Source organism: Somniosus microcephalus, chromosome 12 (genome assembly GCF_052327205.1).
Source record: "Somniosus microcephalus isolate GS21.2 chromosome 12, FLI_Smic_1.0, whole genome shotgun sequence".
Lineage (NCBI taxonomy): Eukaryota > Metazoa > Chordata > Chondrichthyes > Squaliformes > Somniosidae > Somniosus > Somniosus microcephalus.
The window spans coordinates 75,162,501-75,178,276 of NC_140998.1; the positions used below are offsets into that span (position 1 = coordinate 75,162,501).

The 15,776-nt window shown below is 41.7% G+C and overlaps 1 protein-coding gene across 6 annotated transcripts in view; it reads right to left on the reverse strand.

The window, feature by feature from the left end:
• map4k5 (mitogen-activated protein kinase kinase kinase kinase 5) overlaps positions 1–15,776 on the reverse strand; it is a 204,776-nt gene that overhangs the window by 32,302 nt on the left and 156,698 nt on the right. For 4 of the 6 annotated variants that reach the window (XM_086003138.1, XM_086003140.1, XM_086003142.1 and 1 more), the window contains 6 exons: positions 13,949–14,168; positions 10,826–10,914; positions 10,180–10,221; positions 8,878–8,962; positions 8,690–8,769; positions 8,453–8,513 (listed from right to left, as the gene is read on the reverse strand). In XM_086003138.1, coding sequence (XP_085859264.1) covers positions 8,453–8,513; positions 8,690–8,769; positions 8,878–8,962; positions 10,180–10,221; positions 10,826–10,914; positions 13,949–14,168 — 577 coding nt within the window. The remainder of the gene's footprint in view (positions 1–8,452; positions 8,514–8,689; positions 8,770–8,877; positions 8,963–10,179; positions 10,222–10,825; positions 10,915–13,948; positions 14,169–15,776) is intronic. The other 2 variants (XM_086003139.1, XM_086003141.1) reach the window with 1 other exon arrangement.

Genomic DNA, 15,776 nt, shown 5'->3' on the forward strand with positions numbered 1-15,776 from the left:
CTTTGGACTGTGGGAGGAAACCGGAGCACCCGGGGAGGAAACCCACGCAAACACGGGGTTTTTTTTCCCCCCTTAGAGGAAAAATCATGGATTTCAAGCCAAAAAAGGAGAAAATATTTTGCTTTAATCTGAATTAATCGTAAGTGATATATTTCATGGAATGATTAAAATTTATAAAAAAACAAATTGTAACTTTACAGCTGTGGCGATTAGTAGTTTTATGGCCAAGTAGAGAATTCAAAATTGATTGCATTTGCTTGATCATACTCTTTGGTCAACATATTTCTCATCATATGGAGTATACTTTTAATTGAAGCAGTGATATAAATGCAAAATAAATAATAATGGAGCAAGAAACCAAAAAGGGAACAGTGTGTTCAATGGAATAGCAGTACTGTAGTGAGCTCATCAAGTGTTATATTGAATAAATCTATGAATCTGTCCACACAGTGCTTAGCTACAGTATTTTTAAAAAGTACTCAATTGAAATAGCATGAGGATAGAGTACAAATCCAATGGGACAGTACTATTACTGTCCAAGACACTAATCAGACCCAATCAACAATACTCTGTGCAATCCTGTTCACCTAATCACGAGAAATATATTAAAGCCCCTAAGAAAGTAGCGAGCAACTAAGATCATTCTGATCATTAAGATTTACATTGTGAGGAAAATGTTAAATTAGGCTTGGCTTCTAATAAGGGATATGTTTAGATTATTTAACTGAAATTTTCAAGATTATGAAAATGATTGGCAAACTTGATCCTAGCAAATGGTTCACCATAGTAAAAGGGTTCAAATACCAGGGCATACCAGTTAAAAATTTGGAAATTTAGGAGCAAGTCTAGTAAAACCATCATAAAAAGAGTAATTGAGTCACAGAACAAGTTAACAGGAAAGGGCATTGAAGTGGGAATAAATGGGTTCGAGAGCCAATTAGACACTTCCGAAAAGGACTGAGGGATTTGTTGAGAAAGTGGGTAGATAGATTGATCTGCAACAAAAAAAGGAAAAAACGTTTGTTGGGCCCTAGGGACCTTTCCTGGCCACAATAATTTTTACAAACGTCTAGAGGGACAAATTTCTGACAACTATCCAATCAGGTATGACAGCATAGTGGTCATGTTACTGGACTAGTAATCCAAAGGCCTAGACTAACAATCCAGCGAGGCGGATTTAAATGCCACCATGGCAGTTTGTGAATTTGAATTCAGTTAATTAAATAAATCTGGAATAAAAAGGTGGCATCAGTAATGGTGACCATGAAGCTATCGGATTGTTGTAAAAACCCAAATGGTTCACTAATGTCCTTTAGGCAACAAAACCTGATGTTCTTACCTGGTCTGGCCTATATGTGACTAACTACCTAACTCTTGACTGCCCTTTGAAATGGCCTGGCAAGCCACTCGGTTGCATCAAGCAATGCGGATTCAGACACGACAAAGGCACACCCTGCCCAGTTGATCCCGCAAAGTCCTCCTCACTAACATCTGGTGCAAAATTGGGAGACACAGACAAGCAATAGCCTGACAGAATCATACCGATCAGCTAATGTCCCATCACCTTCCCTGGGAGTCCTGTCCAACCAGCAAGACAGACCCAATAGAGGTGGCAGCACAGTGGTACACAGTCGGAAGGGAGTGGTCCTGGAAGTCCTCAACATTGACTCCAGACCCAATGAAGTCTCATGGCTTCAGGTCAAACATCGGCATCCTGCTGATTACCACCCAAGCTGATAGAAACATAGAAGATAGGAGCAGGAGTAGGCCATTCAGCCCTTCGAGCCTGCTCTGCCATTCAATGAGATCATGGCTGATCATCCAAATTCAGTACCCTGTCCCTGCCTTCTCCCCATATCCCTTGATCCCTTTAGCCTTAAGAAATATATCCAACTCCTTCTTGAATATATTTAATGAACTGGCCTCCACCACCCTCTGTGGCAGCAAATTCCACAGGTTCACCACTCTCTGGGTGAAGAAATTCCTCCTCATTTCAGTCCTAAATGGCTTACCCCTTATCCTTAGACTATGACCCCTGGTTCTGGACTCCCCGGCCATCAGAAACATCCTTCCTGCATCTAGTCTGTCCAGGCCCGACAGAATTTTATAGGTTTCGATGAGATCCCCTCTCAATCTTCTAAACTCCAGTGAGTATAAGCCCAATCGACACAATCTCTCCTCATATGTCATTCCTGCCATCCCAGGTATCAGCCTGGTGAATCTTCGCTGTACTTCTTCCATGGCAACACTGTCCTTCCTCAGGTAAGGCGACCAAAACTGCACACAATACTCAAGGTGCGGTCTCACCAAGGCCCTGTACAACTGTAGCAAGACATCCTTGTTCCTGTACTCGAACCCTCTTGCTACGAAGGCCAACATACCATTTGCCTTCTTAACCACCTGCTGCACCTGCATGCTTACCTTCAGCGACTGGTGCACAAGAACACCCAGGTCTCTCTGCACTTCCCCTTCTCCCAATCTGTTGCCATTCAAATAATAATCTGCCTTCCTGTTTTTGCCACCAAAGTGGATAACCTCACATTTATCCACATTATAGTGCATTTGCCATGTTTCTGCCCAATCACCCAATCTGTCCAAATCGTACTGGAGTTTCTCGACATCCTCCTCGCAGCTTACCCTGCCACCCAGCTTTGTGTCGTCTGCAAATTTGGAGATATTACATCCAATTCCCTCGTCCAGATCATTAATATATATATGCTGACCACCGCTTCAAAGAAGCACTGAAGGAGGTACTCTGGACTTCAATGTCCATCACCAAAAGTGGCTCAGTAGCACCACTACTGACCAAGCCCTGAACACAGCAGCTGCCAGACTAGGCTTGCGGCAGGCGGTGAGATAACCATCTGACCAGGGAAAAACCTGACCAATGGCCCTCACCAATCTACCCGTCACAGATGCATCTGTCCATGACAGTATTGGTAGGAGTGACCGCCGCACAGTCCTTGTGGAGACGAAGTCCTGTCTTCACACTGAGGATGCCCTCCATCGTGTTGTGTGGCACTACCACGGTGCTAAATAAATTCAGAACAGAACTAGCAGCCCAAAACTGGGCATCCATGAGGTGCTGTGGGCCATCTGCAGCAGCAGAATTGTATTCCAACACAATCTGTAATCTCATGGCCCGGCATATTCCTCACTTTACCATTACCATCAAGCCAGGTGACCAACCCTGGTTCAATGAGGAGTGTAGAAGAGCAAGCCAGGAGCAGCACCAGGCGTACTTGAAAATGAGGTGCCAACCTGGTGAAGCTAGAATATGCATGCCAAATAGAGGAAGCAGCATGCTAGTTCTGGAGCACAAATCTTCATCGATCCACAACCAATAGATCAGATCAGAGCTCTGCAGTCCTGTCACATCCAGTCTTGAATGGTGATCAATTAAACAGCTAATGGGAGGAGGAGGCTCCATGAACATCCCCACAGTGGAGCCTAGCACATGAGTGCAAAAGACAAGGCTGAAGCGTTTGCAACCATCTTCAGCCAGAAGTGCCGAGTGGATGATCCATCTTGGGCCTCCTCTCAAGGTCTCCACCATCACAGATATCTTCAGCCAATTCGATTCACTCCAAGTGATAACACTAAACGGGTGAGTGCACGGGATACAGCAAAGGTTACGGGCCCAGACAACATCCTATTTGTAATGCTGAACACTTGTGCTCCAGAACTAGCCAGGCCGCTAGCCAAGCTGTTCCAGTACAGCTACAACACTGGCATCTACCCAACAATGTGGAAAATTGCCCAGGTATGTCCTGTCCACAAAAAAAAGCAGGACAAATCCAATCCGGCCAATTAGTGCCCCATCAGTCTACTCTCAATCAGCAGCAAAGTGGTGGAAGGTGTCATTGACAGTTCTAGCAAGCACTTACTCAGCAATAACTTGCTCACCGTTGCTTAGCTTAGGTTCCGCCAGGACCACTCGGCTACAAACCTCATTACAACCTTGGTTTGAACATGACAAAAGAGCTCAATTCTAGAGGTGAGGCGAGAGTGACTGCCCTTGACATCAAGGCAGCATTTGACAGAGTGTGGCACCAAGGAAACCCAGTAAAACTAAAGTTCATGTGGATCAGAGGGAAAACGCTCCATTGGCTGGAAGTCATTAATAGCACAAAGGAAGATGGCTGTGGTTGCTGGAGGCCAATCATCTCAGCCCCAGGACATCACTGCAGGAGTTCCTTAGGCCCAACCATCTTCAGCCAACCATCTTCAGCTGCTTCATCAAGGACCTGCCCTCCATCATAAGGTCAGAAGTAGGGATGCTTGCTGATTGCAGTGTTCAGTTCCATTCACAACTCCTCAGATAATGAAGCACTCTGTGCCTGCATGCAACAAGACCTGGACAACATCCAGACTTGGGCTGATAAGTGGCAAGTAACATTTGCACCACAAGTGCTGGGCAATGACCACCTCCAATAAGAGAGTCGAACCACCTCCCCAAGACATTCAATGGCATTACCATCATCCAATCCCCCACCAACATCCTAGAGGTTACCATTGACCAGAAACTTAACTGGACCAGCCACAAATACTGTGGCAACGAGAGCAGGTCAGAGGTTGGGTATTCTGCAGAGTGTCTCACCTCCTGACTCCCCAAAGCCTTTCCACCATCTACAAGGCACAAGTCAAGAGTGTGATGGAATACTCTCTACTTGCCTGGATGAGTGCAGCTCCAACATTCAAGAAGCTCAACACCATCTAGGACAAAACTGCCCGCTTGATCGGCACCCTATCCACCACCTTTGACATTCACTCCCTCCACCACCGGCGCACCATGGCTGCAGTTTGTACCATCTACAAGATGCACTGTAGCAACTCGCCATGGCTTCTTCAGCAGCACCTCCCAAACCCATGACCTCGACCACCTAGAAGGACAAGGGCAGCAGGCACATGGTAACACCACCAGCTCCAAGTTGGCCTCCAAGTCACACACCATCCTCACTTGGAAATATATAGCCATTGCTTCATCGTTGCTGGGTCAAAATCCTGGAACTCCCTACCTAACAGCACTGTGGGAGTACCTTCACCACACATATTGCAGTGATTCAAAGCAGCAGCTCACTACCACCTTCTCAAGGGCAATTAGGGATGGACAATGAATGCTGGCCTTGCCAACGATGCCCACATCCCATGAATGAATAAATAAAAAAAGATATTCAAAAATAAACTGTGACTCTTAACATTTCAGACAATCTTATCAAACTCTAGCCACAGTACTGCCTATACATGAACAGCAAAGCACTTTTCAGAGCACATATATAAGCCCCTTTGTGGTTAACTTGTATGGTTTCAGGTAATTTTGGTTACTTCATCCATGTGCAGTATTTTGTTCTTCATTCTGAACCAACACTATGAAACTGGTAATATGCAAAGCAAATAATAGTTTCTGAATTGGGATATAATTCTGAAATTACATCTTCTGGAATGAAGAGGTTTGCTGCTGAAACTCTTCAGACAATAGGAATAGACTTGCCGTTGACAATAACACCATCTCTGAATGAAGTACAGTAATAACAGGGATGTAATGATTAAAATCCTTTGGCTGGTGGTATATTTGATCAAATACACTCTTCCAGCACACAGATTTTAAAGACTGAGTTTAAGAGGCACTAACAGTCAAAAATAAAAAAAAATCTGTTCTTGAGATTTGTGCAACAAAAGTAACCCAAGACTATAAAATGGTCCAGGCAGTTATCTTAGAACATAGAAGTAAAGGTAGAGAACAGTAAAATGTATTTTAAAATACAACCTATTACCAAGAATCAAATTTTATTGAAAATAAATGCAGAGGTGAAAAACAGGGATAAGAAAAAGAAAAGCAAGGAATTATATGGCAAGGAAGTTGAATATGCTCAGGTGGGAGGATACGAGCACATCACCTTTCTTAAATTGTTATTTTGGAGACCAAGTTTTGGCCCTTGGAAAATAAACAAGACTCCTTTAGGAAAAGGCATGAAGTTGTAGGGTTGCATTTTAATATTGTACTTTGATACGTGAGCAGACAAGACTTCACATAAAAGCATGCATAAATACAGTGAAGGCCGAAAATTCTTGAATTGTGATTACCTTCTGCACGCAGTGATCAGTGCGATTAGGAGGCAAAGTGAAGCCATTATGGGAAGAGGAGAATACAAGACATTTGATTAATTTCACACACAAAAGCATTTAGACAAGCAGCTATTACAAATAGTAAATGAAAGGAAAAGCACAAGGATTATTTTGGTTAAATATACATTCAGTGCAAGTGACAGAACACATTTTATATGGTCATTAAGGTATAATATAAAACTATTCATATTCTAAAATACACAAGTTAAAATGGACATCTTCCTACAACTGTCTAATATGGCACACAAAAACCTATAATAGGCTTAAATCTCAAAAGGGTACTTGGTATTCGAGTATCACAGCATATATGAAAAGTGTATTTTATATGGTGTCCCTGTAAACTGAAACAAATGCTGATTGGCACCATGCTACTCCAATCCAATTCATCCAATGCATTTTTTGCCCACTTTACTGCTTCTCATATCATGTACTGATCCTGGCCAAAATTTGAGCAAATGACCTTCTCCCAGTGCTCTGATATTCTGTAACTGATAGCTAAGCAGTGTTCAAAAGCAAGCTTCCTGGGCATCCCAACTGCACAATGCATGTGATGGTATTATGCCATCGACTACAAAGATCCCAGGTTTGCTCCCTGGTCTATGCAGAGTGAACCGATGTCAGGTGAAGCAGCAGCAGAAGGAATACAACTGACTTCAGTTCTTGGGTTTAGGGGCAGAAATATAGCTTTAAAAAAGGGAGGAGGTAGGGGAAGCTAGGGTTCCCATTCCTGATTTCTGTCCAGTGACTCCTGCCAGAAAGTGAACTTGTCAATGAGGGACTCACATTAAGAACAGCTGTATTTGTTGCAAGTTTATCATGACTTGTTCCCCATTTTGATCCTTATTCCTCTTGTCTTAAAGACAGTGATTTATCTTGGGAGTATGGTTCAAAGAGGAAAAAACAGATTTTCAGTATCTCACCCAAGTGGCCATTCTTGATGCATTGTTGTTTATAAGCCTAAACATGCATACATTCCAGAATAAGTCACCAGATAACCATCAACTGCAAGCACTCGGATTTTTTTCCCCCTCTTAATTACTCCAGGGGAGTAAAGTATTCACGGATGCCCTGACTGAGATACCAAGGGTATTAGCCCTCACTACTCTCCTGGCTGAGATCAGTTCAAAATGCATACTAAGAGTTCAAAGCCAGTATCTCCCCAGTCTGTATGGGCCAGTGCTGCTTCACAAGATATACATACACCAACAGAACTATTCAAGGGACAGAAAGAAAAGCTGTAATTTTTAAAGAGTACAAAAGAATGAATTGAAGGTCAATCTGAAAGTTTAATCTTTAGTGCCTCATGACTTTCCCAGCCTTCTCAATAAATATTATTGGCATGTACCAAAGGAAAAAGACAAGACATTGAGTTTTAGTCTTCCCGTAAAAAAAATCAGTATAGCACTGAAAACAACGTTACAATCCAATTCACTATGTATATTCTTCAATATTCCAAGAAAATAGGCATATAGATATATCCATCTAGGTCAGAGAGAAGGCTCATGGGGCATAAAACAGAAGCAACAAGACCAATTTCAGGGACCAATGTCCTGCGCCCCAAGGACGTTTGACCAGATATTGGGTGTGGCCATTTTTTGGATGGCCACCCAAAACAGGTGTTAAGCCCCTTGCATACGTTCATGAGGTGCCCCGTGCCTGTTTTAGGACCCCTCTGCCCAATTGGGCTGCCCTGAGCGAGGCAGACATTAGGTCTGCTCCGCTCAGTTTTTCCAGTGGATGCTGTCCAACAAGTGACCGCCACCAATAAAGCAAGTAATTTTTAAAACAACATTTATATAGCTCCTCCCGGCTCCACAGCACTCTCGAGGGCCGCTGCTGGTCCACAGAGTTACCCGAGGGCCACTGCCAGCAAGGCAAGTGGCCTGAAATTGGAACGCTGACAATTACTGAAATGAGGTCAGAATAATACCAATTTCTGGTGTGCCTCAGGCTTCCTGGTTGGTACACAGTCTCCTGTGTCCCAAAAAACAGGCCATAATCCATTTCTACCCAATGACATTAAAACCTGTAAATTTAAATAATCAATTTTGCACATGACATTGACTATTTCCATAAATTGGTGATAATATTGGAAAAATAAAAATCCATCAGCTTTTCATAGTATTTAAATTAATATAAAAAGTGCACATCTTAATTTTCATGGGAACATGGATAAATTGAATTAAAGTGCATTTACAAATTTTTACTTTCCAGTGTTTTGTTTTATTTATTGACCTGCAAGGAAAACAATGACCATGACATAAATTTTCAAAAGTAGAGTACAGTTCATGCTATTATTCTTAGGCTTGGCCAAATGGATACATACCTGATAAAGACATTAAAATATTATTGATTACGTACAGCCACGTACATCTCCTGGGAAAAAGCTGGAAAAATACAATATCTGTATTAGTATCAATTGGAAACTTAAATGAATGAGAGTTGTACAGTTATTATCCCATTTTTCAAAATATAGTCCTAGAGTTCAGTGCTATACTTATAAACCCCTCTTCTCTCCAAAGAATGGATCAGATGTAATCCATCCATAATACATTGTGCTTACTTGTTCCATTGAAGCTTCGTGCAGTTCATTCAGATTTAATGTATAAATGCCATCTTCAGATCCAAAGATTAAGTACTGGTCTAATTTAAAGGAAAACAAAGCCAAAGTTTAAATTTTAATATAAAACACTGTACAACTTTTTGTAAATTGTCTCAGTGTCTTAGCAAATCCTGATCAGCTAGCATTACCCTTTGTGTCAGGGTGTATCCAAGATGTAGCACAACTTATCTTCAAAGGACATCCATCAAATACCTTTGTAAAGCAGGCGCCCATCTATAGTTGAAGAGTTTTGACATTCCAAAATTAGTTTCAAAATATTTCAGAAATCCTAAACAGATTTGCCAGTTAGTATTGCAAGTACTGAAAACTTTCCTTAAAAAATACATTAAATAAATGCATTTAAGAATCAACATGTTTATAGTTATTGGAAAAGTAACCTCTAGGATATAACCAACATTTAGCATTTGAAGGAATTACTCAAACTAGAATCAGAATATTTAATTACCTGTTGCACGTGGTCATTTTCATTCTTTGGAACAAATTCAATCTCCATATACAAGCAGCAACAGCTGTTTTCCTTGGGGGGGGGGGGGGGTGGTTGGGAGAGATAGAAAAGATACCCTCGCCTTGGAAGGAATTTGCATCCTTGTGCTGCCATTGGTGGGAGGAAAGCCAGCCAGACATTATTCTCGTTCCCGATTGCTATCCAGTACCTCTGCTGGAAAGTTGAATGCGTGGGGTGATGACAGGATCAGACTCAGTTCTGATGCCACCTATTCAGCCTATTGGCACTCACCATCTAGGCTCATTGGTGAAAAGTGGTCACAGGGGTGAGGTACTGGAAGGCCCGTAAAATTGCTCTCAGTATGAGTCACCTCCTTCCAGAGAGAGGTGCAGAAAATTGGGAGAAATTCAATGGTGCAGTGTGGTAGCACAGTCAATTCACTGGTAGAGTCTAGTATGAAATCCAGCCTAAACAAGTGGGTACAAGGGTCCTCTGCAAATGAGTTTGGGCAGTATCAACCCAAATTGGTGTGGATGAGGCAACAGCACAAAACTACCCATTATTTGACATCAACTGACAATCTTATTCAAAGGGGCCATAAGGATTGGTGTGGAGAAAAGAAAAATGAACATTGATAGTGAAGGGTGGTCTTCTGAGACAAAGACATTTCTTTGGTGAATGGTGAACTCGACTCTACAGCTGTTTGCCATGTACCTGGGGATGCTTGATGTTGACACTGGATGTTAGGCGTTACATTGCTAACTATAACATACATACATAAAAAGGAGGGTCCCGAATTAACAGCCCATAAATTATGCCATGGCACACTAGTGGAGTCAGTAACCAACTTATAAAAATGGCTTAACAACTGCACTAAAGTAATAGTGGGGGAAATTCAGACAAATACAGTTAGTGTTCATAGGCTAGTATCTTAGTATAATTTTAAGGGCTGGGAATTAAGCCTGCAAAAAAATATTTTACTTACATGGACTTTTGGAGTTGGAGGAAGGCCATTGATTGCTGGCTTCTACAAAAGAAGAATTCCAATTTTGAAAAACATTCAAAAGTTAAATTGTTATTTATGTAGGTACAACACAATATGCATCAAGGCAAACACTACACACTATAATCACTTGAATCCAACATATGAAATCCACTGAGGCTGCCATTTTATATGTGGAAGGCTAAACAGATTGTAGCTGGAGATTTCAAGCCGTCTGTACTCCCGGTTTGTCAAGATGGAAATAGTATAGCAATCGATGTAATAGGCTCACTATTGTGCGAGTCACTCCATCTGATCCAAACATTTGGCAAGCGATGGAGGATTAAGAAACACATTCATATTTTAATAAGTCATGAAAAAGTATTCTTATAAGGAGTAAAGGGGAAACTCTTAACAGGAGGAATTGGTGTTCTTTACTTAGGCCATGCGGATATGTTTCAACCAGCAGAAAGATCACATTGACTTCAAAAGAAACTGAAAGAATCCTTAAAAATTGATTCACGTGAAACCCAGGATACATTTATAGGGTACTATAAAAATAACAAATAGCCAAAAGATAGATTTATAAATGTTGCTGCAGAGATGCATTCATTTAATAAAATGATTTAACAATTAGAAAAGAACATACAGGAAATTCTCTCTTTTCTTTTCTTCGAGGTAATGCCGGAGGATGCTCAGAACTTTCACCATTTAAGTTTGAAGAGCCTTCTGCAACATCTGAACAAATACAGAACATTTTACTGCAACCAGCACTAATCAATCATTCTAAAGGCAACTGAAATCTAAAATGATCAAAAAATTCAGCAATTGTATCCTAAACTAGCTCCACACATGAAAGCAGGCTGTCCCCACTCCACTTCCCCAAGGCTATTCATGTACACAGCCATTACTAATAGCTGTATATAATTGTATTAAACAATAAAAAAAACTTACAGCAGCAGCTTGAAAATGTTATAGTATACATTAGGAAAACCATACAATGTCAAGGCAATTTTCAAAATACCTCAGATGACATACAAGTTACATTTTAAAATTACACAATTATCCATGTTTTTAAAACTATCTTCTAAATCTACTTGATATATAAATTCAGCAATGTAAAGATTGAAAAAGTTTAAATTAAGAAACTACTTTATTCAAAGTGGGCTACTTGTGACAGTGACAAAGACTACAATTCTAACAACCAAGAAACCATTGCTATCCAAACTGAAAATTACAAACTGAACGGTTGTTCTTGGCAATCCTAACCTACAGGTGTCCAAAATGCAACCCATGGCAAGCCCTGAAAATGCAGCCCTTGAAACACAGGCAACTCAGTCCTAGTTGCACTTTTTAATGCTTACTCACTGGTTCTATCCTGTGTTAATTTTGTGGGCCTAGAGGCTTGGAAAGAGATTTTTATTTAAGCACTGTTGGATAAATGTTAAGCAGAACAAGATAATGGCCCAGAAATTCCGTTCGCAGGCCTCAAACCGGCATTTCTGTTGGCCCTACGGGCGAGTGCACAGCGCGTACACACCCGTAGGAACGGAATTTCTGCCTCAGTGGATTTAAACTTCACTTCTGGCCCACAAAGCTCCAGGGATCTATGCGGCCCAGAGACCTAAAGCTTGGACACCTATCCTAAACTGAATAGGGTTTAGCAACATCTACATTAATTCCTTATAATCCATTTTAAATAAATATTTCTGGTTATTCAATATATTAAGCATCATAATATCTCAATAGCTTTCTATTGATGTAGCTGCTTCTATAAATGTAATGCAACACAGATTGACCCTAGAGTTATTGACAGCCAGTCATATCCCACAAAAATGTTTTTTTATAAATAAAATAGATAGTTCTGCTGTCCTTCACTCAGATCACAAATACAAATGTCCCTGGTTTCATTATACCATTGTATATTTTATATCAGAAGTTTCCAAACTGTGGGTGGGGGGGTGGGGTGCACATTTAAAAAAAATAAAAATAAAAAAAATCATTCACTGGATGAGAGTGTCGCTGGCAAGGCCAGCATTTACTGCCCATCCCTAATTGCCCTCAAGAGGGTGGTGAGCCATCTTCTTCAACCATGTGGTGAAGGTACTCCCACAGTGCCGTTAGGTAGGGAGTTCCATGATTTTGACACCGCAACGATGAAGGAACGGAGATATCGGGGACAGGAGGAGGATGGGCTGGCCAAGAACAAGAGCCACCAATGCAGCCTTGCATAGCCAGAGAATGTGCATTATGGGACAATCTCAGCACAGGTGATATTTGAATCCCCGCTGATTGAGAAGTGGTCACTGGACCTATTAGACCTGCTTCACATGCAATATTAATTATATTATTGACTTTGACCCTTTTACTCTATACATTCTGATAAAATGCACCATAGTTTCCATAGCTATCCTAACTCAAAAGTGTTATTTGATTCGTAACTTCAAGGTATTTGAATTGTGCTCTTCCTTTCTAGGGAGAGCAATCTCTGTGTGCGCTGCTCCCTCTTTTACTTTTCAATCAGATGTCAGTCATGTTAGGCTCTGTTGTGTACTAGAGATCCAATTACTAGGTCCTAGCTGCTGTGCAATCCTGAACAGAATTTCCAATTGAAAATGCTCAAAGAGAAGGGGGTTCAAGAGCTTGAAGCTTGAATGGGAGAGACCTTAATAGTGTAAAGCCATCGCACAGTCCTTGAACGTGTTGTCGCCTCACAAATCTGTGCCCATCTTTCCCAGAACTCCATGTTTGAATCCCTCCAATCAGCCCCTGCCACAGTGCCGAAACAGCTCTTATCAAAGTCACAAATGACAACCTATCTGACTGTGAAATAGTCGTCCTCACCCAGACTGCAGCCTTTGACACAGTTGACCACTCCATCATCCTCCTCCAACGATTCTCCAGACGTTCACGCTGGGTGGGACTGCACTCGCCTGGTTCCATTATCTGTCTAATCGTAGCCAGAGAATCACATGTAATGGCTTCTCTTCCCGCTCCCACATTGTTACCTCTGGTGTCCCTCAAGGATCTATCCTTGGCCCCCTTCTATTTCTCATCTACATGCTGCCCCTCGACATTATCTGAAAACAGTGTCAGTTTCCTCAGGTACAGACGACACCCAGCTCTACGTCACCACCACTTCTCTCAACCCCTCCACTGTCTCTAAATTGTTAGACTGCTTGTCCGACATCCAGTACTGGATGAGTAGAAAATTCCTCCAACTAAATATTGGGAAGACCGAAGTCATTGTCTTCAATCCCCGCCACAAACTAGGTTTCCTAGCCGCCGACTCCATCCCTCTCCCGAGCATCCATCTGAGGCTGAGTCAGACTGTTCGCCACATTGAAAAGAGCTTCTGACCGCCTATTTCCACCTCTGTAATATCGCCTGACTCCGCCCCTGCCTCAGCTTATCTGCTGCTGAAACCCTTATCCATGCCTTTGTTACCTCTAGACTTGACTATTCCAATGCCCAACAAGGCCTTAAGCTCTGGAATTCCCTCCCTAAACCTCTCCTTTAAGATGCTCCTTAAAACCTACCTCTGACCAAGCATCTGGTCATCTGCCCTAATTTCTCCTTATGTGGCTCGGTGTCAAATTTTGTTTTATAACACTCCTGTGAAGCGCCTTGGCACATTTTACTGTGTTAAAGTTGTATACAAGTTGTTGTTGTGTGGCTTTGGGGAGGCAAGATATTGTGGGAGAAATGTGTATGCAAACTGCTCTACAATCTCCAGTATATTAAACACCCATTCCGCATTTAATTTCATTACCCAAGTCATTGGCTCTGGTATCAAGCAATCCAGGGCTACTAAGGCTACTGGGAAGCGATGTTTCAAGAACCTCCGATTGATACAGCGATGTTGGAGTGCTCTGTCTTCTTGGCACAGCTGATGGCCCATTTTCGGTACAAGGCTGCCTCTTGACTGTCTGTGATCTCTCTTCATCTGGAACATCAGAAGCACTATGCACTCTTGGCTGAAACAGTACAAACTGGTTTCAATAAGAAAGTTGCAGCTTTAGCTGGTTCATTTTCTTACTCAAATACATTTCCAAATAGAAAAACTATGAATAACAGTTAATCAAGAATGTGCTGTGGCAAACTGTTAGAAAACTAGCGGTATTAGATTGGCCCACTGAAATCAGTGGAAAGGAAAATCGGGTGTGGTGTCCAACAGGCAGCAAATTCGATACCACCAGTTTTACACCCCTGAAGTGGAAAGTTCCGGCCACTGCATTTTTTAAAGTGTCAGGATTATTGATGAAGCCAATGAAAAATAAACCTATTATACATTTTCAATTCTATAGAACCAAAAGTAGTCAATGAAAACTGATCAAGTTTTCACAATGCTGGTATAAGAACATAAGAGCAGGAGTAGGCCATTCAGCCCTTCAAGCCTGCTCTGCCATTCAATAAGATGATGGTTGATCTTCTATCGCACTATCCCTATATCCGTTGGTTTCCTTAGTATCCAAAACTCTATTGATCTGTGTCTTGAATATACTCAGCGACTGAGCATCCACAGCTCCCTGGGGTAGAGAATTCCAAAGATTCACAACCCTTTGAGTAAAGAACTTACTCATCTCAGTCCTAAATGGCTGACCCCTTATTCAGACACTGTGATCCCTAGTTCTACACTCCCCAGCCAGGGGAAACATCCTCCCAGCATCTACCCTGTGAAGCCCCTTAAGAATTTTATATGTTTCAATAAGATCACCCCTCATTCTTCTAAACTCTAGGGAATATAGGCCTCGTCTACTCACTCTCTCCTCATAGGACAATCAGTCTAGTGAATGTCCGTCGCATTCCCTCTAAGGCAAGTATATCCTTCCTTAGGTAAGGAGATCAAGACTACACCATACTCCAGGCATGGTATCACCATTGCCCTATATAATTGCAGTAAGGCTTCCTTCCTCTTGTACTCCAAAACCCCCTTGCAATAAAGGCTAACATACCTTTTGATTTCCGCTTGCAATAAAGGCCAACATAACTTTTTCTTTCCTAATTGCTTGCTGTACCTGCATGTTAACTTTGTGATTCATGTACAAGGGACACCCAGGTCCCTCTAAATACCAACATTTCCCAATCCTTCACTATTTAAAAAAATTCTGCTTTTCTATTTTACCTACCAAAGTGGATAACTTCACATATTACAACTGCCATGTTCTTGCTCACTCACTTAACCTGTCTATATCCCTTTGCGTCCTCCTCATAGCTTACTTTCCCACCTAGCTTTGTATCGGCAACAAACTTGGATACATTACACTCGGTCCCCTCATCTGTCACGGATATCGATTGTAAATAGCTGAGGCCCAAGCACTGATCCTTGTGGTACCCACTAGTTATAACCCATCGACCCAAAAATGACCCATTTATCCCTACTCTGTTTTCTGTCTGTTAACCAATCCTCTATCCACACCAATATATTATCCCCAATCCCATGAGCCTTAATTTTGTGCAATAACTTCTTGTGTGGCACCTTATCGAATGGTTTTTGAAAATTCCAAATACACTACATCCATTGGTTCCCCCTCATCTACCTTGCTAGTTACCTGAAAATAACAGATGTCAAACACTATTTCCCTTTCATAAATCCATGT